Here is a 24,575-nt window from a genome sequence, read left to right as displayed (position 1 = left end):
AAACCATAGAAGAATAGCTGGGCCTGGTGCCTATAATCCCAGCTAATTGGGAAGCTGAGGCAGGAGACTCGCTTGGACCTGAGAGGCAGAGGTTGCAGTGAGCCAAGATCGTGTGCCATTGCACTCCAGCTTGGGCAACAAAAGTGAGACTCTCACTCAAAAAAAAAACCCACGAAGAAAACCTAGGAAATAACATATCCTGGACATAAGCAAAGATTTCATAACGAAGCATACAAAAGCAACTGCAACAAAAACTAAGACAGATAAGTGGAACCTAATTAAACTAAAGAGTTTATGGACAGCAAAATAAACTATCAACAGAGTAAACAGAAAGCCTACAGAACTGAAAAATATATTTGCAACCAATGCATCTGACAAAGACCTAATGCCCAGCACCTAAAATAAACTTAAACAAATAAAAAAGCAAAAATCGAAAAACCTCATTAAAAAATGAGCAAAGAACATAAACAGATACTTTTCAAAAAAAGCATATAATATGCGGCCACTAAGCATATGACAAAATGCTCAACATCACTAATCACTAGATAAATGTAAATTAAGACCACAATGAATATCCCCTCATACCAGTAAAAATGGCTATTAAATAGAAAATAACTGATATTGGCAAGTTTGTAGAGAAGAGGAACGTTTATACACTGTTGGTGTGAATGTAAGTTAGTTCAACCACTGTGGAAAGCAGTTTGTACATTTCCCAAGGAACCTAGAACAGAGCTATTCAACCTACCGATCCTATTACTGGGTATTCACTCAAAAAATATAAATCATTCTACAAAAAAGACACATGCACTCATGTGTTCATCCCAGCACCATTCACAATAGCAAAGACATAGAATCAACCTAGACGCCCATCAACAGTGAACAGGATAAAGAAAATATGGCATATATGAACCAGGGAATACAATACAGCCATAAAAAGAAGGAAATCATGTTCTTTCCAAATACATGGATGGAGCTTCAGGCCATTATTCTCAGCAGATTAACACAGAAATAGAAAACCAAATACATCTTCTCCCTTGTAAGTGAGAGGTAAACATTGACACACATGGACACAAAAAGGTGAACAGGAGACACCAGAGCCTACTTGAGGGTAGAGGGTGGGAATAGGCTGAGGACCTAAAACCTGCCTATCAGGTACTGGGTAATAAAATCATTTGTACACCAAATCCCAGTGACATGCCATCTACCCATATAGCAAACCTGCACACGCAATCCCTGAAACTAAAAGTTGAAAAAGAAGAAAAAACATGCTAGCAACTCTCAATTCTGCCTGATAAATTTCCATACAAGTCATTAATCTAAATATATAATCAATTCATTCCCTAGTTTCAGACAGAAAAATGGCAAGAGGGGTTATAAAACTTTAAAGTTCATAGAAACCACGTTTTAAAACTATTTAATAAGTTATTGTATAATTTGATACATAATTAATAAATTCTACATATAAATTTCTAATAGGAAAAGAATAAATGCCATACTATTAATTCTTATTTCAAAGTTTGTTTTTCTCAAGTGAATGATACTGATAATATGTTGCCACGTTGTGTGGGTGTATCACACATTTAAAGTATAAAATAACTTGCAAAAAATAAAATGACATAGAAACTCAGGTCTCATTGTTAAGGCAATTAGGTGGAACACAAAAATGGCAAGCCATTTAAATGTATCAGACATTAATGCAAGATATATAGTTTTCACCATGTATAATATTTAGACATTTCAGTGATGGAACCCCATAATAGCAAATATTCATTTTTTACTGATCTTTCATTTTTGTCTTGACTTCTACATATTACTTGAAGATTTAGAACTGTGTTAGTTTGAACAAATTCTTCAGTCTCTCCCTGGCTTATTTTCTTAATTTATAAGGAGGGTAATAACTTGCCTTCACTAATAGAATTGTTATAAGGTTTAAATCAGTTAATAAGTACACGGTTCTTAGCAAATTGTCTGATGCTGCGGACAGTGGAGAACTGTCAGAGCAGGGAACAGGGCAGAGCCTGATTTGACTCCTGAGCCTCCCAGAATTGTAAATTGAAATGAAGTTGTGATAACATTTTTCTTCCTTGGTGAAATACTGTCATTCCACATTGTCACCTTCATTCACGGATACAAGTGAAAGTTCCAGAATGACTTGTCCTACCTGTATTCTATTCTGAGTGGTATTTCCTGAGGAGAATCATGACAGTATATAATTCTGGACAATATTTAATGGTCTCCCCTTTGACCGGGCCAAGAAAGAACAAACGGAGGGAATAAAAACAAAGAAATTCCACACTTGCCTGAAGGCATCTTTTGAACATACATGGAAATCTATAAATGCTGCTTTCCTGAAGGATGTGACTCATATATGCAGGAAGCTCCAAGTATGTTCAAAGAATGATTTGTATTAAATTTTTCTCATGAGTTGATACCCTAGGACTCTACCAGTCTGCATTGTAGAATGTATTATTTCAATAATAAGCTCTAATTAGAATACTACTTTGTTTAAATCAAATTCAAGCTCTGCTTTTCTCCCCAATCCTAAATACTAATATCTTCTCATTTCCTTTGTTCAGTGAGAAGCTGGATTTTTGTATTTACAAACACTGCTCCCTCATTCGAGAAAAAATTTTAACAAATGAAAAATAAATTCGGCTTTTTGTTTTTCATAAGTTGGTGATTTGAGATTTCCATCAACATTGTTGATGTGCAACATCTGTCTTTTGCTATTTTTAGCTCATACAGAGAGAAAAAGAATGTAAATTTACAATCGTGCAGAAGCATTATTTGCTCTGATAGATTTCCATCTCAGTTATTTAGTAGTCCTTCTTTATCCACTAGGGACATGTCCCAAGACCCGCGGTGAATGCCTGAAGCCTTGGATAGTACCTAACCCCATAGATGCTATGTATTTTCCTATGCATACACATCTATGTGAAGTTTCATTTATACATTAGGCTCTGTAAGAGATTAACAAAATTAAATATCAATAAATACAATTACAGCAATAAAAGCTACATGAATGTAGTCTCTGATTCAAAAATACGTTAATAAAATGTATTCATGTGTTTTCTAAATGCAGTTGGCCGTGCATAACTGTGGCCATGGAAAATGAGACCTCCCTGGACAAGGGACCACTACTGTACTCAGCTGCTCTATTGTAGTGACAGGACACTGGTAAGGAAGCTGTTCTCTGCTTCCTGTTGTGAGAGGTACAAGCATCTGCATACAGGTAGGAAGGCATCCCAGCTATGAACAAAAGGATTTCACACAACAGTTCCAAGTCCCAAAGGGACTCTGAAGATCTGAATTTTGAAATAATTTGAAGATTGCCAGTAAAGTTCAACCAGGACAAACATAAGGAAATACTACTGTCAGGAAACAGGTGCAGAACATTCTTGGCTTAAAACTTATGAATGCCAACTATATAGTAATCTCTTTTTTGTTTTATCACATACATATTGTCTGCAGTAGAATGTCCCTCAGCAGAACGCAAGCTCCGTAAGGTGCATTAGTCTATTCTCATGCCGCTATAAAGAATTGTCTGAGACTGGGTAATTTCTAAAGGAAAGAGATTTAATTTACTCACATTTATGCATGGTGGGGTAGGTTTCAGAAAACCTACAATCATGGCAGAAAAGGAAGGAAACACATCTTTCTTTACAAGGCAGCAGGAGAGAGAAGTGCAGAGGAAAGGGAAGGGGAAAGCCCCTTATAAAACCAGCAGATCTTGTGAGAACTCATTCACTATCATGAGAAGAGCATGGGGAAGCCATCCCTACAATCTAATCACCTCCCAGGAGGTTCCTACTTCAATATGTTAGGATTATAAGAAGTACAATTCAAGATGAGGTTTGGGCGGGGAAACAGTCAAACCATATCATAAGGGAAGGGATTCTTGTCTGTTTAGTCACTGCTCTGTTCTCAGTCTCACAAGGAATAACTTGAATATGGTAAACATTTGCTGAATTATTTCTTGTTTCTCAAACTTATCTCCATTATTAATGTTGTGATTTTTATTATTAAATGAAGAAACAACTGACCGGGAATGGTGGTTCACACCTGTAATCCAAGCTCTTTGGGAGGCTGAGGTGGGTGGATCACTAGGTCAGGAGTTTGAGACCAGCCTGGCCAATATAGTGAAACCCCCTTCTCAACTAAAAAAAAATACAAAAATAAGCCAGGAGTGGTGGCACTCAAGTGTAGTCCCAGCTACTCAGGAGGCTGAGTCAGAAGAATCGCTTGAACCGGGGAGGCAGAGGTTGCAGTGAGCTGAGATCGTGCCACTGCACTCCAGCCTGGACAACAGAGCAAAATTCAATCTCAAAAAGCCAAAAAACAAACAAGCAAAAAACCAAAAAGAAACAACTACAATCCTGCTAAACGGAGAATCAAAAATAGATATAAATGCCAAGTTCTAAAATTTACAAAGTAGAAAAATTGTAAGAATAAGACATAGAACGTAGTTTATAAAGTAGATTCAAGACCACAGGTATAATAGGTACAACTGCTTTAAAGAGAAAAAAAAATTTAAATTCTTTATGCTTCCACAAACAGATCTTGAGGGGGAAAAATATGCATTATGTTTAAAAAAATGCAAAGTGATCATGTGGCCCTATTTACCATTAGCACAAAGGCGAAGTAGCAATCTGAACTTGGTTGCCTAGCGACGAAGCGGCAGAATCCACCTTAGTGGAGTAAGTTCAAAGCAGTTTCACAGAGAAGGAGATCATGCTTCATTCAGTGTCAATTCTAATTTTAAAAAGTAGTAGGATGTTAAAACTTTGTATAATTCCCCATATTTCACTAAGAGAGTGCGGTGCATTAAGACAGTTTGTACAAAGGTGAGAATATAGATGTCAAAAATGTTCTTTACTTTGAATTTTAGTGTGTGACATCAGTAGGAGAATAAATGAAATAATATGCATTTCCTTAAGATGGAAATGACTGTTATAGTTTTTGAAGGGTGTCAAATTGGCAATAAGAATTTAAGTTTGTGTGTTTCTTTTTCCACCCAGAAACTATACCCCATTCATTTAGAATCAAATGTTTCCTCGGTTGAAGGCAAAGGTCATAAGCCTTTGCTCTAGCTTCAAAGGACCCGCAGCAGTGAGGATGAAGGCTCCTGCCTAGAAGATGCATTATTCATAAAGAGATAAATCCTCCAGTCATTAAAAAGAGATGCTGGGCAGAAAGAAAACTTAACAAATATGCATTATATCATGTTTCTTCTAAAAAGTCTATTTTCAAAAAATCATTTCTCTAGTCCTTTTTACGTTTCTGGAATGGAAATCATGACAGAATGTTTCAAATAATTTCCTCATTTGGGAAAACCTTAGAATAGCGTCAGAACTCTTAGCTATTGAAATACGGGAACGTTTTGGGCATGTGTAGATTCAAGGAAGAAGGGAATTCAGGATAACAGAACAAAAGGCGTGAAATCTAAGATATGAAGTGATGTTAAAGAACACGGAATCCATTATTCTGACCGAGGTAAGTGGATATGAAAGGGAATGCTAAAAAAATATGCCATGAGAACAAGTAAAGATTATAATGATCGTCTATAGAATTTGGTTGTGATACTACATGCTGACAGAAAATAATGAGCATATTCAAACAGGTGAATTAAATGGTAATAGTCATGCTTCAAAAATTAAATCTGTCAGATGAATTAATGCTAAAATGGAAATGAGAGAATGAAGGCAGAGAGATCAGTAAGGGGACTGCAAGAAGATTACATTCCAACAATGAAGTCCAGGATGAGAAAGATGGAAATGGGAATAAAAGGAAATTATCCCCACAGTTGCCTGCAGGAGCCTGTTTCCTCATGTTTTCTCGCCCTGGAATAAAATCGTTAAGTGTCTGGTTCCTTCCCAGCATCCATGTTTTATCTCAAATGGTGTCTTGGAAAGGCTTTTCCTTACAACCGCCGTCACAACTTTCATTTTATGGTCCACTTGGGTTGAATGTGTAGTAACTCCCATTTTCTGAAATGACCTTGCTTATTTAGGTGTTGTTTACTTATCAGTCTTCTCTTTGAAACCACTGCACTACAATATAAAGGCCACAAGACCAGGGTCCTTTTCTCTTCTATTCACTGCACATCCACAAATTATTTGCACTCAGCAAATTATGTTGAAGAATAAATGAAATAATGAAGTGTCAGTAAGTGATTGTTGAATAAATGGAGAAATCACTGGGATGAATAAGGTCTTTCGGGCTCATGAAGCTTAGACCGTAACACATTGTTTATGATCTATCCAACAAAAAGGAGTCGTCAACAGAAGTTTTCAAGGAGGAATTTTTGAATGTTTGTTTTATTAATGTTGTTGTTTTACCTGAAATTAGGGTTGTACAATTTTTAAAATATATATTTTATTGCATTTTAGGTTTTGGGTTACATGGGAGGAACATGCAAGATTGTTGCATAGGTACACACATGGCAGTGTGCTTTGCTGCCTTCCTCCCCTTCACCTATATCTGGCATTTCTCCCCATGTTATCCCTCCCCAAATCCCCAACCTCGCTGTCCCTCCCCTAGTTCTCCCAGATAGACCCCAGTGTGTGAGGCTCCCCTCCCTGTGTCCATGTGTTCTCATTGTTCAACACCCACCTATGAGTGAGAACATGCGGTGTTCGAACTATATAGCATAATTGGGTCTATATTTGGTTTGTAAAATCACCAGTTTTATAACCTGTATAAATTGCTTAACATGCTTTAACACCCAGTTTTCTAATCTACAAAATAGGGACAACAATGTTTTAAGTATTAAACATACATCACTTTTTAATATTAAATGAGGTAATTCATGTAAAGTGTTGATTGCAGTGATTGGAGCATCATTACTTCTGATTTTAAATCAGTTATTATTATGAAAACCATTGTTAGCCACTGTGCAATGGTTAAAAGGACAGATCTGGGAATGAAACTGCCTGCTTTAGCATCAGCTTTTACCACGGCTGATTGATCTTGGTCGTGTTCTTTTCACTTGTGTTAGGATTCTTTCTTCATAGGCGGTATAGCACAGGAGTTATATGTTCAGATTTTGGAGCCAGACTGCTGGTTTTGAACTCTGGCTCTCACATTATTGGTAGTATGCTAAGCATGTTACCTGCTCAAACCTCTGTGGCTCCCTTTACACAGCTGCAAAATACATATGACAGCACTACACGCAGTGTGGCTATGAATACTGAAGGTGTTTAGTGGCCTAAAGTTCTGAGAACTGTGGCTAGCACATGGTAAGTTCGTTATCAACTGTCAAAGAAAGTGAAACCTAAGACTGTTGGTATAAGAAATAAACAAACTAATCATTAAAATCACACAACTTAGTAGCAGTTTGTAAATGCTCAATAAATGTTGTTGCTAGTAAAACATCTACATTACTTAAATCATTGTAGCTCATAAGGATAATGTGCCAGTTCATGTAAGAAAATTCAGCACCTCCAACAGGAATAATGATCTCAACCTCTGCACAGATGCATTTCCAAGACGCCCACAAGATCATTCCAAAATGTGCATGAGTAATGATGAATAGGGCACCTACCATGTTTTATTTAGTATTTTAGAGTTCAACTTTTACCACAGAGCTTGATCTTAAGACTAACCTCGTTTATTAAATTTATGTAGCTATGCTTATTTTATAAATGTAGTACATCGAGGCAAATTTCAAATTATTTAAAAATCGATAGATAGGCATCAAAACCTAACAAACCACAATGAGATACCACTACCCACCCACCAAAATGGCTAAAAATAAATTTAAAAAACCCCTACATTCCATTCAAGTAATAATCCTACTTACAAAATTAAAGAGTTTCTCCTTATTTTTTTATCAATGCCTGAGGTAAGAAAAATTGTGACATTTTCACTAATCGAATGAGTGTGGAGCAGTGTCTCGCTGCTGTAGTTTGCCTTCTTCTGACTATCATTCTCTCTTTAGATTAACAGAAACTTGGGGTATTCACTTCTATGTATTTCATTTTTATATTCATTTTCTATTTTTCTACTAATTATTTTGTTTGTGACATATAGGTTGTTTCTATACTTTTAATATTATTCTACTGTTAGTTATATGTGTTGCAAATATTCACTCACTACTTGAATAGGTCAATTCAATTTACTATGGAAACTTTTATCAAACAGAATACTTGTAATTAAAAGGTTACATTGGTCAGTCCTTACATTTATTGTGTCTTATTTGAGAAAAAACTTATTTTTATCATCAAATATTCTGCTACGTTTCTTCTCCATCGATTTTTCTGTTTTGCTTGTCTACCTGACTATTCCATATCAATATCCCTATATAAGCAGAGCCTCGCTGGAGTTCATGGCTGATGGTATAAACTTTGGTCAATGACAGACAGGAGTCTACGGCCGCTTTCAACTGAAAGTTCTATAGTAAGATTTCTTAAGGTATATGTCATGACATTTTATTTTAGAACAGTAGTTTTCAAAGTGAAATCGGCAGTCCAGAAACACCAGAATCCCCTTGGAACTTGTAAGAAATTAAAATTCTTGGGCTCATTCCCAAACCTACTGGATCAAAAACCCTAGGACAAAGTTCAGCAATCTATGTGTTAATAGTAATCTCAGATGATTCTCATATATGCTTAAGTTTGGGAAGGATTTTACTAGAACTCTACAATTATGTAATCAGGTAAAACCAAGTGAGAATCTCAAAGAGTTATAGATTTTATGGCTGTAACCGGTTAAGAAAATACAATTTTTCACCAAGAGCAAGCATGTCTTTGAACTGTAAGAGAAGACTTAAAATACCTAAAAATCTAAAGAAACATAAGTCCAATCAAATAATATAGCAGCCAGGATAAAGAGAAGAAAAACATGGTATACATACACGACACACAGAGGCATGGGGTATTGGCCACTTCTTTCTTTAAATTATTGATTATCGGTTATAGACTACAAATTTGGGTAATAAATCCTATCAGTACTGCAAAAACCAAAATTTAATCTTCATTACGGTTATCACAAATGGTCTTCAAGAAAGTCTAGAAAATTTAGAAGGCAATTCCCAAAAATGTACGGGGAATGTTCCTCAAATAGTTCGTGACAATAAAAATTACTTGTGTAGTGATTAAACACATCTTATCCTGAAGAAAATTTAGAATTATGTATATAAATACCTAAGAGAATGAAAGGTAAAACATTAATATTTTGATTAAGAAATCTGTGCAAATATGGAATTTTATGTCATGTCATGTTTATGATATTCTTGCTGTCACAGGATTCATTTCCCAGAAAACATAATGGCGCATAATCTTAGGGGATGACCCTTGTAGCAGGGACTGCAATATTTAGGAAACAGAAATAAAGGAAAATAAGAGTGAGACTGAGAAAGAAAAAACGTTATATGGACTCATATAGAACTACCATATCTCCAACCAGTCTATCTGGCAATTGGAAGACAGAAGAATTTATCCACAGACTACTGTCTTTTGCAGCCCAAAGTCTACTCCACCAGCCATGAACTCTACTGAAGCTTTCCTTATAGGTTCTAGAGGGTATTCTTGCCATCTGACGCTGCAGCCCAAGGATAGCCTGCAGAGCGACAGTAAGAGGTGGGGGATTATAAACTCAGAGGAGGAACTGAGGGGAGCCTGAACCGCTCCAGCAGTGGGCGCCTTAATCTGGCAATGCAGTGACTAGGTTTCAGTGTCATGGGAACAGCACAAACTGCTGTTGAAGCTGCTCAGGCTGGAAAGGAAAGCAAGCATGCAAATCTGAGCTGATGCAAAAACCCAGCACACAGGCCTATTACACTAATTGAATCAGTCTCATTATCAAAAGCATGGGAATAGGCTTCCTCAAAGTAACAGTGAGTGTTAACAGTGAATATTAAAACCTGTAAGACTCATAAATCTAAGAATAAGATTTGTATGTTTAATTATAGACCTTAGGTTTAAGTTTTAAACTTGCAAGGTTTATTAATTTTGAAAAAAGGCTAAAATTTGTTTCTGTTCATGCAAAAACACATTCTGCTCTTTCATTTGAAAGAAAAAAGGGAAATAAATCTCTCCTTGATATAACGTCTTTCTTGTTTTTTTAATTTATTTATTATCCTTCAAGTTCTGGGGTACATGTGCAGATCGTGCAGGTTTGTTACATAGGTATACACGTGCTATGGTGGTGGTTTGCTGCATCCAGTGCCCCGTCATCTACATTAGGTATTTCTCCTAATGCTCTCCCTCCCCAATCCCCCTCCCACTGCTTCCACTATCAGTATTAGACAGATCAATGAGACAGAAACTTAACAAGGATATCCAGGACTTGAACTCAGATCTGGACCAAGCAAACCTAATAGACATCTACAGAACTCTCCACCCCAAATCCACAGAATATACATTCTTCTCAGCACCACATTGTACCTACTCTAAAATTGACCGCATAATTGGGAGTAAATCACTCCTCAGCAAATGCAAAAGAACGGATATCATAACAAACAGTCTCTCAGACCACAGTGCAATCAAGTTAGAAGTCAGGATTAAGAAACTAACTCAGAACCGCACAACTACAAGAACACTGAACAACTTGCTTCCGAATGACTACCGGATAAATAATGCAATGAAGGCAGAAATAAAGATGTTCTTCCAAACCACTAAGAATGAAGACACAACGTACTGGAATCTCTGGGACACAATTAAGCAGTGTCTAGAGGGAAATTTATAGCACTGAATGCCCAGCAGAGAAGCGAGGAAAGATCAAAAATCAATACCCTAACGTCACAATTAAAAGAACGAGGGGAGTCCCTTCAACTCTCACCCAATCTCTTTGCTCCCTGCTATGGTTTGAGTGTGTCTCCTCCAAAAGTCTTGTTGAAATTGTATCTCCAATCTGACAGTGATGGAAGATAGGGCCAAGTGTGGGATATCTGGATGATGAGGGTACCGCCCTTCTGAATGGATTAATGCCATCTGGCAGGTGGGAGTGAGTTTTCCTCCTCCTTCTTCTTCTTTTTTTTTTTTTTAATCGAGTCGGAGTTTCGCTCTTGTTACCCAGGCTGGAGTGCAATGGTGCAATCTCGGCTCACCGCAACCTCCGCCTCCTGGGTTCAGGCAATTCTCCTGCCTCAGCCTCCTGAGTAGCTGGGATTACAGGCACGCGCCACCATGCCCAGCTAATTTTTTTGTATTTTTAGTAGAGACGGGGTTTCACCATGTTGACCAGGATGGTCTCGATCTCTTGACCTTGTGATCCACCCACCTCAGCCTCCCAAAGTGCTGGGATTACAGGCGTGAGCCACCGCGCCTGGCCGAGTTTTCCTTATTACTGGAATGGATTGGTTCCTGTGAGAGCAGCTTGTCACAAGCAAGCCTGCTGCTCCTGTTGACTACTTCTCCCATGTGGCTGGTTCCCCTTCCATGTCTCGGTCATATTTTGGCACAGGAGAAGCCCTCACCACCACCTGCCAAATGTTGCCACCCAATCTCGAACTTCCCAGCTTTCAGAACCATGAGCTAAATACACTTCTGTTCTTTATTAATTACCCAGTCTAAGGCATTCCGTTATAGCAGCACAATTTGAACTAAGACACTCTCCTTCACAGAAAGATTTCTCCAAAAAGATTGTACTCAGTGTCTCCATTTCCTCAGTTTCTAACTTCATGGCAGTACTCGGGAAACAAATCAAACATCTTTTTTCAAGATCAATGATAATTTACAAGTTGTCAAATTCTATATATTATCCTCATTTTAGTTAATCTTTTAATTCAGGATTTGTAAGCCATAAAAAATTACCCAGGTGATTTCAGCAAAGTGTAGAAATAAGTATATTTCATAAAATGAAAGTAAACGTTAACTATTTATGTTCCAGGAGAAGTGAAACCACGAATGCTTGGCAGATATAGGTAACAAAAACTAATGGCTATCTGTTCCGTACAGTGCCAATAAAATAAGAAAGAACAATGACAACTTTGCATCTACATATTTTTCTGGAAAAGTTTAAAGTTATAGGGGCAAGACTGAATTGACCTTTCTAGCTGTTAGAATCCAGTCTGGGTTACGAAGCCAAACATTTTCTAAGGCAAGAGCATGCTAGCACCTTGAATAACTGCCTACCTACTGATGGCACAGTAGTGAGTGCAGGGTCATCCTCAATGCAGAATCTTTAGGTACTGTCACCTCATTGCCCAGTAGGGAAAACAAAATCTGCCATACTTGACCACCACTTATTTCTTTAAGCTCCTTCCCCCTCCCTCCCTGCCTTCTTTCCTTCCTTCCTTCCTTGTCTTCCTTCCTTCCTTCTTCCTCCTTCCTTTTTTCCTTCCTTCCTTTCCTTCCTTCCTCCCTCCCTCCCTTCCTGCCTCTCTCTACCCCTCTCTTCCTTCCTCTATTTTCCTTCTTTCCTCATTTCTTCTCTCTCTCTTTTTCATTTAAATCAGTGGTTGCTCTCACACTCCTCTGCTGACTGTTTTCCCTGTACCAACAAATAGCAAATACACACCTGAAGGTTGTTCCCTTCATTAAAGCATTCCTCTTTGGAAAATGTGACTTCAAAATCAGTAGACACCCAAATTGTGAAAATAGAAAGCAAATATTTCACAAGAATAAAATAATCACCAATAGTAATAGTGAGAACAGTGACATCTTGATTCATTCACCTGTAATTTCTGTCTATGGAAGAAATTTTATCTATTTGATGCTGACTTGGAGCATATAACTCTCCTGGGAGGACATTTGACATTTCTTCAGCCCCAAAAGGTGTTGCCAATAAAACTAACATTAAAACTATGCCTTCTTAAGGCCGTTCTATTTCAATCTCAGGCTAGAGATGGGAAACATGGTAAGACCACTGAATTTCATGATCACGAGTCTGTTACCACACAGGATTTGCTCTAACATAACTTTCTTAGTCAAAAGTAATGCTATGTGTAATTCTATAGTGTTGAGAAAGACACTTCTAAGACCACAGAGGTGATTTGTGCATAAGCATTGCTAATAAAAAAGGCACATTTGTATCCACAGAAAAAGATTACATCAAAGAAAAGTAAGCGTTGCTCTTTACATGATAGAAGTGGCTGGGTGACCTTTTGCATATTTCCAGGGGAATGATGCCATGTTGGGCATGCAGTGTTTGCCTCTGCCCCACGCAGCGTGGGAAAGGCTTCGCAAGTGAATATTTCTATGGATGAACCCATGCAAAGCCTCTCTTCCCAACATCATGCTTTGTTCGTGACTCTATTTGACAAGGAAAAAATCAGTACCTAGCATAAAACATTTCATCTTGTCAACCTGATTATTAACATTTCACTCTTCTGCAGTTGCTTCTTGATGCGAAGCTCATGAAACCCAAATAGCTTCTGATTCTATGCCCATTTGGAGATGTCTAACACGTACCTCTTCCCTAGACCTTCTTTCCTACAACTCCAAACTTTCCAGCTTTGCTTTTTTCAGTTCTCTGATTATCCAGCCAAAATATTAGCCACTGTCAATACTCAGTATAAATTCATTTGCTGGTTGTCTCTCTCTGAGCAAAATTCTTAGGTCTGAGAAGCCTTAAATCTGACTCTTTCTTGGAGCCATGATGAGGAGGAAAATAATACTTCGGCTATCTATTTACAAGAGATACTAGCATATTTGTAAAGAAGAATCTGTCAGCCAGACCTAATATATTTTTTCCTCAGTCAGTCTCTTACAGGTATCACCTAGGAGTCCTTAGGTATGAATTCAGCGGGAGGAGGCAACTTACAGTAATGGTCAGGGGAATCTGTGCCGTGTGGTCGTGTGACTCGCTTATTCCCTCAGAATCTCTTCAAACCCAGTAGCATATACAGCACTTCCACTTAATGCTGAGATGCTACTGAGTCTGCTTCCCAATCCTATAGTTTATTGGATTGGACAACACCCAGTTCACGCTGAGCATATCAGGTCCCATGGCAACCTGACTGGCTCACCGTCCAGCCAGAGGCTCTTTTGTAAAAGTAGAAGAACGCAGAGGATGGTACAACTTTGCTTTGAAACGCTAAAAATGTACAGGTATTTCCTTTACAGAGTCCTGCTCTTGGCTCCTAACAGCATTCTTATCTACAACGGGTTCCTTGAATACATTAGATCTGCTGTGCCACAGTGACCAAGTGGCAGAATAATTTCATGGTAGCCTAGATTTCTTGCAGTGATGCTATTAGCTGAGCACAGCAGGAAGCTAGAAATCAGGAGAAATCAGTTAATGTTGTTCACGAAGTCACCCCATCCATTCCCATGACACAAGGACGGTAAAAATGGTGGATACTAGATCTGGAAGAACAAATCAAGACTATCAAACACACCAACACTGGCACATTTTTAGGATCCATCACTGAACCAATCCAGCAAAAATCCTTCATCTTTTTTGTACTGAAGTGGGCAAGAGTGCTCTTGTGATCTTAGGCAATTTACTTTACCCATGTAGGCCCATGTATCTTTTGATTTTTCAATTTCCAACGTTTGTTCTAAGTTCAGGGGCACATGAGCAGGATGTGCAAGCTGTGCCTTGGTGCTTTGCTGCATAGACTGGCCCATCACTGAGCGATTAAGGCCAGCATCCATTAGCTATACTTCCTAGATTTCTCCCACCTCCCACCCCCGACCCTTCGACAGGACCCAACCCTGGTGTGTCTATGTGTTCTCGTTATTCAGCTCCCCTTATAAGTGAGAACATGTGGTTTTGGTTTTCTGTTCCTGTGTTAGTATGCTGAGGACAATGGCTTCCAGCCATATCCATGTTTCTGCAAAGGGCATAGTCTTGTTCCTTTTTATAGCTGCATGGTATTCCATAGAGTCTTTGTACCACATTTTCTTTAGCCAGTCTATCATCAATAGGTATTTAGGCTGAGTCCATGATTTTGCTATTGTGAATAGTGCTGCAGTGGACATACATATGCATGCATCAGTATATCAGAATGATTTATATTCCTCTGGGTATATAGCCAGTAATGGAATTGCTGGGTCAAATGCTATTTCTGCCTCTAGGTCTCGGAGGAATCACCGCGCTGTCTTCCGCAATGGCTGAACTAATTTCCACTCCTGTCTACGGCCGGTACCACCTTGAATGTGTCTCATCTCATCTGACCTATGCGTCTTTATATGTACAATGGGAACAATAATAGTTCCTACTTCAAAAAATATACAGAATATAAAAATAAAGCATTTAACCCAGTGCCAGGCAAATGTAACACATTTAATAAATATTAGGTGTGACTAGTGCTGATGATTGAAGGTAATTTTTTAAGTAGGGAAAGAATAAGTTTGGATAAGTTTGCTGGCAATAGAACATGAAGATTCGGAAATCTTGGCTGAGGAATTAGGACTTTTTGATGCATACAATCAGCGCTTAGTAAATCCAAAAAATACTCAAGCTTAATTACTGTCAATAACTAGATGGTTACACTGAGAATTCTTTGGCAATTAATTCACTGTTGAAAACTATTCAGAGCAGGGAGAACTTTCTGCTTGTCCCACGGGTAATTTCAAAACAATAAAATTAGCATTGTGTTAATGTAACCCTTAAGGTACCGGACATGAAGCTTTACAGTAGCCAAATCTCAGGCTGATGCAGTAAGTAGGCAATGATTCTAAGACAGAAGGAATCATCATGCAGGAGAGAAACATTTTCAGATTCCACCAATTTGAAGACTCGCTCATTTTACCTTAATTCATACCGCAAAATAAATCCACTTTCATTCCATAACATGTATCTTAGAGCATGCAGAATAATGAAAAGATGTACTGAAGAGAACTTTACAGAGAGAAAAGTCATTCTTACACCAAAACAAGAAGTAATGACTTAACAGATTCTAAGTTGAATGCTTCAGCTTTACATGGATCAGGACAATAGCTACTTGTAACCAGAATTTTCACTTTTCAGAAATGCTGCAAGTGAAAGTTCTGAAGGTAAAATGCAAATTTTGGGACATTACGAATCAAAAGACAGATAGTTTTTTTTTTTCTTTTTGCAACTGATGTAACTTGATTGTTACAAAGATAAGAAAACCTAAAGAATATAGACAAAATTGAACCAAGAGAATAAAAGGAAAAGTGCAACACTATGTTTGCTACCTGGTTAAAGGTTTCACAAGGACATTAGAAAAAAGATGGTACAAATATAAGCTGAAGTTTGAATAAGGCAAGTGTCCGCATCACACAATTGGCTGAGGTTCTTTCCTTACCGTAGGATGTGTAAATTAAAAATGGTATATGGATGGGCATCAGGAAAGTCAATATATTTAAAAAATCTATCAATGTGTAATAATGTAGAGAAGGGAGACATAGATTTCTTTAGACACTGAAATTAGTCCATGACTCCTAAAGTGTCCAAGAACAGCTATACAAGTATTATTTTTGACTATGAATATATAGTTAATGTTGGCCAAATGGCAGTATACAATTTTTCATGAATTTAAGGAAGATTTTAGGAAATTTTATTGGTTAAAAATTACAAATACGTCATCTAAAACATCACAGTAGGATCACTAAAAGCTGTAAGTTTGCTCATAATGTCTCCAGAGTAAAATTTTAATCAAACTATAAAATTCCTGGAAATGCCACATCGATCAATGATATGATTTATTCACATTAATAATATACACGCAAATTGTGTCAGGCAAGTCATACTCAAAGAAAAAGCATCTGGAAAAGGTTAGAAAGAAATGAGTCTGAGAAAACCTCCTGTGATGACAAATACACTTATTTTCAATGATTAATAGAATTGGTGAATATGCAAACAATTCATATTTGTTCTGATCATTTGACGCGCCAGACAAAAGGACCCGTATCTCAGAAAATGATGACATAATAAAATATTTGTTTTTCAAATGATACTACAAATGGTATTAAAGTCTATAAAATAAATACTGCACTGGCGCATACTGCATTTTTGAGTCCCACAAAAGAAAACAGATTTACATTTTGGCATTGATAACATTATATATTTAGAGTTCATGTGAGAAAACTAAGCCACCCTATCACTCTCATAATATAAATATGGTAATATGTTAACTAGTCTGTGCAAGAGAACTTAGTGAATAAGCATAATCCTATTCTTCAGGCTTATCAGTTTGGCATGTGACAGAAATACAAATGAAATTCACCTGAGAAGAGAAAACATGTATTAGCATATTTATTCTACCTATGAGAAGGGTGCTAGCTGGCCTAAAGGATAAAGAAGATCAAAAATTCAAACAGCAAGAAAATTGTTTCTCTAAGCTTGTCCTTCTTTGGTATTCTGAGAAGACCAAATACTTGTTACTCCTCTTGTCAGTCAAGTTACTGAATCAACAGAGAGTAAGTCATGGCAGTCAACATGATGACTGATAATATGAAAAGATATCGCTTAGATAGCACAGCCAAGAGGACTTGTTAAGTGAACCACTGATTTAGACAGACTTACCTTCCAGTCACTGGCAATGATGTCGGAATTCTTTTTATACCTCTTCTTACCTGCTCCATTCCAGAAGAAGTAGAGTCCAATTTAGTCTTTCCAAATGTGTCAGCGGACGTCCTTCTATTTTTCTGTGTAAGAGAACAAAAGAGCCCTTGAGTCACATTAACCGAATTTTCTTTTTCAAATGAAAGAACATGAATTGGGAGAGGTAGTTCCCCAACACATTGCGTTTGGTTTATTTCCATATGTCATGCTTATTTTCTGATGATCAGCACGTATTGAAGGAGGTGTGACAACTCACAGCACACTATTCACAATCGCAAAACTCAATGGCAAAGCAGAACAAAGCACACATCAGAAAATGTGATTTTCCCCATTCCAAATTAAATATTTCTATAGAAAATGTTGATTTGCTTAACTCGGATTATGTGCTTATCCCTTGAAAAGTCACTGTGTACAGCTGAGTGAGATAATTATCATTGGTGAGACTGGGTTTCATGTTTACCTTTGAGAGGAGAGAAGCAGAATATCTTTATAGGAAAAAATGGGGAGTAGCAGTTCCGAGACCACAGTGTAACAGCCTTCGAAAATCTCTAACCACATGTATTTAGTTTACTTTCATCCATTCAACAAATATTTACTGAATGCCTGGAGTCTGATGAGTGCTCTGCCATCTAACAGTATTTGCACTTCAACCTGACTGACACTGGATGCCAAGACCGTCTGGATGCTCATTCTTGGCCAAACAGACCTGTGATACTCTATATCTTTAATCATTCAATTCCTACCGTCTGAAAGCACATTTCAGTATGTTTACCAAATAAAATATAACTGAATCAGGTTAATATTAGCCTTTCAAGTTCTCTCCATTTCAGATTCTGTACTTCTCCTAACTTAAAATTACAAGCCTATTAATAACTTTTCTTCCCCCTTTTTCCCCCTACTCTTCTATGTCCTCCTTATTTATTTTAATTACACTAGATTAGTTTGTCTTGAATTTTCTTGGAATTTATTGGTAACCAAAATTTAGGATTTTTTTTTCTGATTTTTGGGAACGCTTACATATCTTTTGCTTGATTTGTACGTATTTGGAAAATCCACAGTGTTATAATGTGAAGAACTTCCCAGAGTAAAAAGCATCAACATTTGAGAATTCTCCTTCCATCATCCATACATATTCATATGAAGTCAATAAATCTTTATTGTTAAAGAACACTAATAAAATAGAAACTTCTGCCAGTTAGTTTAAAATCAAGAAGTGGTGGTAAAATTTTATTTGTGGTTGTTTGGGGACTTTAAAAGTATTATATGACGGTTTAAAAAAATCTCATTTTTAAAATAATTCATAGAAAGAAAATTAATGTATGCACCTAAAATGTATTTATTGGGTATCTATGCTATATCAAGCACTGTTTTTAGACAGCAAGGATATTAGAGTGAACAAGATAGACAAAGACATTTCTGTTACAGAGTTTACACTCTCCTGGGAATAAACACAACGAATTAAAAAGCTATTTTTAAGAGCTATTAAGCAAAACAGTTTATAAATGGATAAGAGGTGTCTCGGTAGAATATAAATATGGTTTTTAGACTGTTTCTATTAGGTCAAGATAAGGGATTTGAATGTGATTCTGAGTAATTGAAAACTATTCAAAGGTTTTTAACTAGAAAGTAATTTGATGTGATTTGTGTTTATTCTTTGTCCTGAAATCTTTGTCTGATATTGCTATAGCCACTCCATCATTCTTTTGATTAGTGTTTGCAGGATATATGTATTTATTTTTATCCTGTTACTTTTAACCTACAAATATCATTATATTCCAAGTAAGTTCCTTACAGATAACACACAGTCGAGCATTTTTTAATCTATTCTGACACTCTCTGTTTTTTAATTTTTGTGCTTTAGCTTGTGCAATTAAACTTCTTTATTTTATTTTATTTTTTTGAGACAAGGTCTCACTCTGTTGCCTGATCTTGGCTCACTGCAACCTCTGCCTCCCAGGTTCAGGCAATTCTCCTGCCTCAGCCTCCTGACTACCTGGGATTACAGGCATGTGCCACCATGCCCAGCTCATTTTTGTACTTTTAGTAGAGACGAGGTTTCACCATGTTGGTCAGGCTGGTCTCAAACTCCTGACCTTGTGATTCACCGCCTTGGCCTTCCAAAGTGCTGGGATTCACCGCCTTGGCCTTCCAAAGTGCTGGCTCAGGCATGAGCCACCTCACCCAATCTAAACTTCTAATATCATTAATTTGAATTTAGGTCTATCATTTTTTATTTGTTCTTTCTGTTTCTTCTGTTGTTTTTTTGTTTTGGTTCCTCTGTTTTCTCTTTCCTGCTTTCCTTGGGATTATTTCAACCTTTTTTGGTATCATTTCAATTTATCAACTATATTTTCTATTATATCTCTTTGTATAATTCATTTTTAGTGTTTGATATGATTACAATATGCATATTTAACTTTCTGAAATTGAACTAGAATCAATATTTTACCACTTCAAGGACAATACAGACAGCTTATCATCATACAGGTAACTTTATTGTCCCTAGTTTAGATTACTGCTCTCTTATAGATTACATCCACATACATTTAAAACCCATTCAACAAAGTTATAATATTTACTTACAAACATAAAACATATTTAAATAACTCAAGAGGAGAATAAGAGTTTATTACCTATAGCCATACATGTATGATTTTTATTACTATTTTTCATTCTTGCTGTTCCAAGTTTCCTGGTGGTAACGTTTCCTTTCTGCCTACAGGCATTCTTTAGCAATTTTCTAGATCAAGCCTGTTCAGTGGTTTTTCTGTAACCTGAGAATGCCCTGATTTCCTGTTCATTCCTGAAGAATATTTTCACTGGATAGAATATTTAGATTGAAATTCTTTCCATTAGCATTTTAAAAAGAATGCTCCACTTTTTTCTTTCTCTAGTGAATTCTGATAAGAAATCCCTAGTTTTCCCCCTTGTTTTTGCCCCCAGAAGCCTCACTTTTCTCTGGCTGCTTTTGGGACTTTTTTCTCTCTAGTTTTCAATAGTTTAATTAAGTGCATTTGGACGTGGACTTCTTTGGGGTTATCTTGTTTAGGGGTTCTCTGAGCATCTAGAACCTGCATGTTTGTATGTTTCACTGAGTAGAGAAATTTTTTGGCAATTCTTTATTTTTTTTTCTGCACCGTTTTCCCCTCTTTCTGGGACTATGATGATACAGAATTTAGAAATTCTACAGTTGTCCCCTATGTGTCTGAGAGGACTGTTTAATTTTTTGATCATCTGTCTCTATTCTCCATATCGGATAATTTCTATTGATTTACTTTCAAGTTCACTGACTTTCCTTTTCCATCTCCACTTTGCTAATGAGTTCACACAATGAAGGTTATGTTGTTGTTGTTACTTTTTATTCATTCTTGGTTTCTGGAGTATTTTAAAATAGTTACTATAAAACCCTTGTAATAATACTTACAGCATCTATGTCACTTCAGTGTTGGCAAATGTTGATGGTTTTTTTTTTTTTTTTCACATCAGTTGGAGTTTTTCTGACTCTTCACATTTCAAGTCATTATGGACTGTACCTTGATATTTTGTATATAATGTTATGAGGTTCTGCTTCTTTCTTAAACTCTGTGGAGATTCTTATTTCTGTTTTAGAAGTCAGTCAACCCAGTTAGAATCAGGCTATAAGTTCTGTCAAGATTTTGTTGCGTTATGTTTACAAAGTAGTTTTCAAAATCTTTCCTTTTCTGTTTGAATGTGGTCTGCGTGTGCCATACTCAGTTGCTAGTCTGACACCTGGGCAGCGACTTAGCTTTTAGCTCAATTCTAAAGCATTTTTGTGATTTTGTTAAGTATGAAATCCATTCATGAAGCTTGCAGATGGGCCCACGAATTCATAAACAACTTTATAGGGTCACGTACTGGGTTAGGCTATTCTTGTGTTGATATAAAGAAATACTTAAGATTGGGCAATTTATAAAGAAAAGAGGTTTAATTGGCTCACAGTTTTCCAGGCTGTGCCAGCATCAAAACAACAAAATCTGCAGTAAATTGTGTTTGCAGAGTTAAACATGTAAATTATAAAGTTTTTCATTTGTGCACAATCAGAGAATAGCATCATTTTCAGTTGAAAAATTGTACTTGCACTTACCAAATATAAAAATATATAATATTACTAAATATGTATATATAAAAAATAGAGTCAAATATAGACCTTAAGCTTGAAATTATACCTAGGCTTTTTCTGATACCACATATGCATCTCATTTTTTGTATTATGAAACATATTGTCAGGATTTTGGATAATAAAAGTCAGTTATGCTTATTACTATATAAACTAAATGCACAAAATATTAATGGTAAAAGTGTTTTCACTCATAATAAACTCATTTATAAATTTCATTGAACCTATTTATGATTAAAAAGCATTTGAATGTTATAAAAATGATAAATATAAAAATTCTTCATATTTAATTATTTTTCCTAAAATATAATGAACAAATAAACACCTTAGATTAACATATATGGAAATCTGAAACTTAAGTTTACTGCACTGATAATTAAAGATGACCAAGTTTCCAGCACAAGCACAACTTAAGGAATGCTATAACTTAAATGATGTCAGGGTACATTAATATTGTTTTTTTTCAACATCTAAATTATCTTTATAAAATCAATATATTTAAAATTCAGGATGAAACAAATAAAAATCTATTAATTTAACAGTTTGTTTTCCTTACAGACTAACGCAGTTCTCTTCTGAATGAGGAACTTCATTTCTACTTTTATTTCATTTTCTCACATAAACCTTTGTTTATTGCTTTGGAGCTCAAACTGAAATAAGCTTCCCACAATTCTCTGAGCATTCAGATTTAAATGTGAGGTGCTTAATAAGGGAAACGAATATTTGATGATTAAGCAATGTAACTGCACAAGGATGGGGAGATCATATGTCAACCTTAATGAGATGTAGCAAGAAAAACATACGTTGAATTGCAAAGTTCGTCCCGGACTAAGTGCTTCGCCTATGCCCTACTTTGCCAGTGGTTTATATTTACTTGAACTTTGAATTACTAGGTAAAACTTAAACTTCACAAGATCTCTAGTTTATGTAAGTCAAGTTTAGCCATATCTTAATAAATACATTTTTATTTGGACATCCAATGTGTGTTTCCTCTTTTTAAACATTTCAATGGATTTGCATTGTTTGGGGGGAACAAATCCAGTTCCTCAGCATGATCCCCATGGCCTGCATATCACAGCCTTTCATATTCCTTTTAGTTTATCCCCTTTCACTCTCATATCATTTTAAAAGCTTAATTTATTTTTAATTAATATACCTTTTTTTTTTTTTTTTTTTGCAGTTTTAGGTTTACTGAAAAAAAATTGAGTGGAAAGTGCAGAAAGTTCACATATACCTATCATTCCCCTCACCCAAGTTTTCCCTTTTATTAACACCTTGCATTAGTGTGATATATTTGTTTAAACTGATGAAACATTTTTATTAACTAAAGGTCAGAGTTTCCAGTGGGTTCATTCATTGCGTTATACAGTCCTATGGGCTTTGACAAATGTTTGATGTCATATTTGCCATTTCAGTATCGTACAAAATAGTTTCAATTCTTTAAAAATGCCCTGTGCTCCACCAATTCATCCCTCTCTCCATTACCCAGAGCCTCTGCTAACCACTGATGTATTTACTTTGTCTATTGTCCTTTCCAGAATGTTAGAAGGCTGCATAGTTAATGGTACGCAGTACACTGTAGTCTTTTCAGACTAGCTTGGTGCTCTTAGCAATATGCATTTACAACACTTCTCTGTCTTTTCTTCACTTGATAGCTCATTTCTTTTTATTGATGAATAATGTTCTATTATGCGAAATTATCACAGTTTGTTTTTCCACCTTGAAAGACCTTTTTATTGTTTCCAGGTTTTGCCAATTATGAATAAAGCTGCTATAAACATTTGTGTGCAGGTTTTATGTAGACAAAAAGTTTTAACTCATTTAGATAAATACCAAGGGGCATGATTGCTGAACCATATGCTAACAACATGGCTAATTTTTGTAAGAAACCTCCAAACTCTCTTGCAAAGTAATTGTACCATTTTATGTAACCACCAGCAGCGGATGAACGTTCTTGTTGCTCTCCATCCTCACCAGCATTTGAGGTTGCAAGAGTTTTAGATTTTAGTCATTCTAATAGGTATCTAGTTGCATCTCATTGTTTTGATTTGATATTTCCCGATGACTTATAATGTGCAATATCTTTTCAAAGGTTTTCATTTGTTTATCTTTTTGGTGAGATGTTTGTTACGAGTTTCTTTCCATTTTTAAAGTAGGTCTTCTCTTTTCTTGTTGCTAAATTTAAAGTGTCCTTGTATATTTTAGACGCAAGTCCTTTAACAGATTTGCACTTTGCAAAAGCAAAAATTCTCTCTCAGTATAAGGCTTGTCTTTTTGTTCCTATAACAGGGCCCTCTGCAAAGCAGTTTTTGATTTTTATGACATCCAAGTAAACCATTTTTTCTTTCACGGATTGGTATTGCGATTTTTGTTGTTGTAGCTAAGAAGTCATCTTTGCTTGAGACTATCTTAGTTAAACCCAAGTTCAGCTAGATTGTCCTTTATGTTATAATCTTGAAGCTGAATAGTTTTGTGTTTTGCTTTTAGATATTTATTTTGAGGGTTTTTTTTGTGAAAGGCATAGTATCTGTATCTAGATTTATTTTTGGCATGTGGATGTCCAGCTGTTTTATAACCATTTCTTGAGAAGAGTATTTTCCCCAATTGCCTTTGCTCCTTTGCCAAAAGTCAGTTGAACATATTTGTGTAGGTGTATTTCTTGACTCTCCTGCTACATTGATTGATTTGCTTATTATTTTACCACTACCAACACTGTCTTGATTACTCTAGCTTTACATCAAATCTTGGAGATGGATAATGTCAGTCCTTCAAACTTGTTCTTTTTCTTCAATATTTTCTTGACCATTCTGGGTCTTTTGCATTTTTCACAAAAACTTTTAAGTCAGTTTGTCTAAATTCACAAAATAATTTGGGGTTTTGACATAATTTGAGAAGAACTGACATCTTGACAAGATTTAATCTTCCTAAACATATACATGGAATATCTCTCTATTTATTTAGATATTTGCTTTGTATAATCACAGTTTTACAATTTTCCTCAAATATTTCATATACATAT

At 36.2% G+C, this 24,575-nt stretch overlaps 1 protein-coding gene across 10 annotated transcripts in view; it reads right to left on the bottom strand.

Moving 5' to 3' along the window:
* LOC144580101 (uncharacterized) overlaps positions 1–24,575 on the bottom strand; it is an 852,895-nt gene that overhangs the window by 131,393 nt on the left and 696,927 nt on the right. For 8 of the 10 annotated variants that reach the window (XM_078355150.1, XM_078355146.1, XM_078355145.1 and 5 more), the window contains one exon: positions 17,380–17,501. In XM_078355150.1, coding sequence (XP_078211276.1) covers positions 17,380–17,501 — 122 coding nt within the window. The remainder of the gene's footprint in view (positions 1–17,379; positions 17,502–24,575) is intronic. The other 2 variants (XM_078355151.1, XM_078355149.1) reach the window with 1 other exon arrangement.

Source organism: Callithrix jacchus, chromosome 18, assembly GCF_049354715.1.
Source record: "Callithrix jacchus isolate 240 chromosome 18, calJac240_pri, whole genome shotgun sequence".
Classification (NCBI taxonomy): domain Eukaryota; kingdom Metazoa; phylum Chordata; class Mammalia; order Primates; family Cebidae; genus Callithrix; species Callithrix jacchus.
The sequence above is the reverse complement of the archived record's forward strand: the minus strand, read 5'-3'. Positions and strand labels throughout refer to the sequence as shown.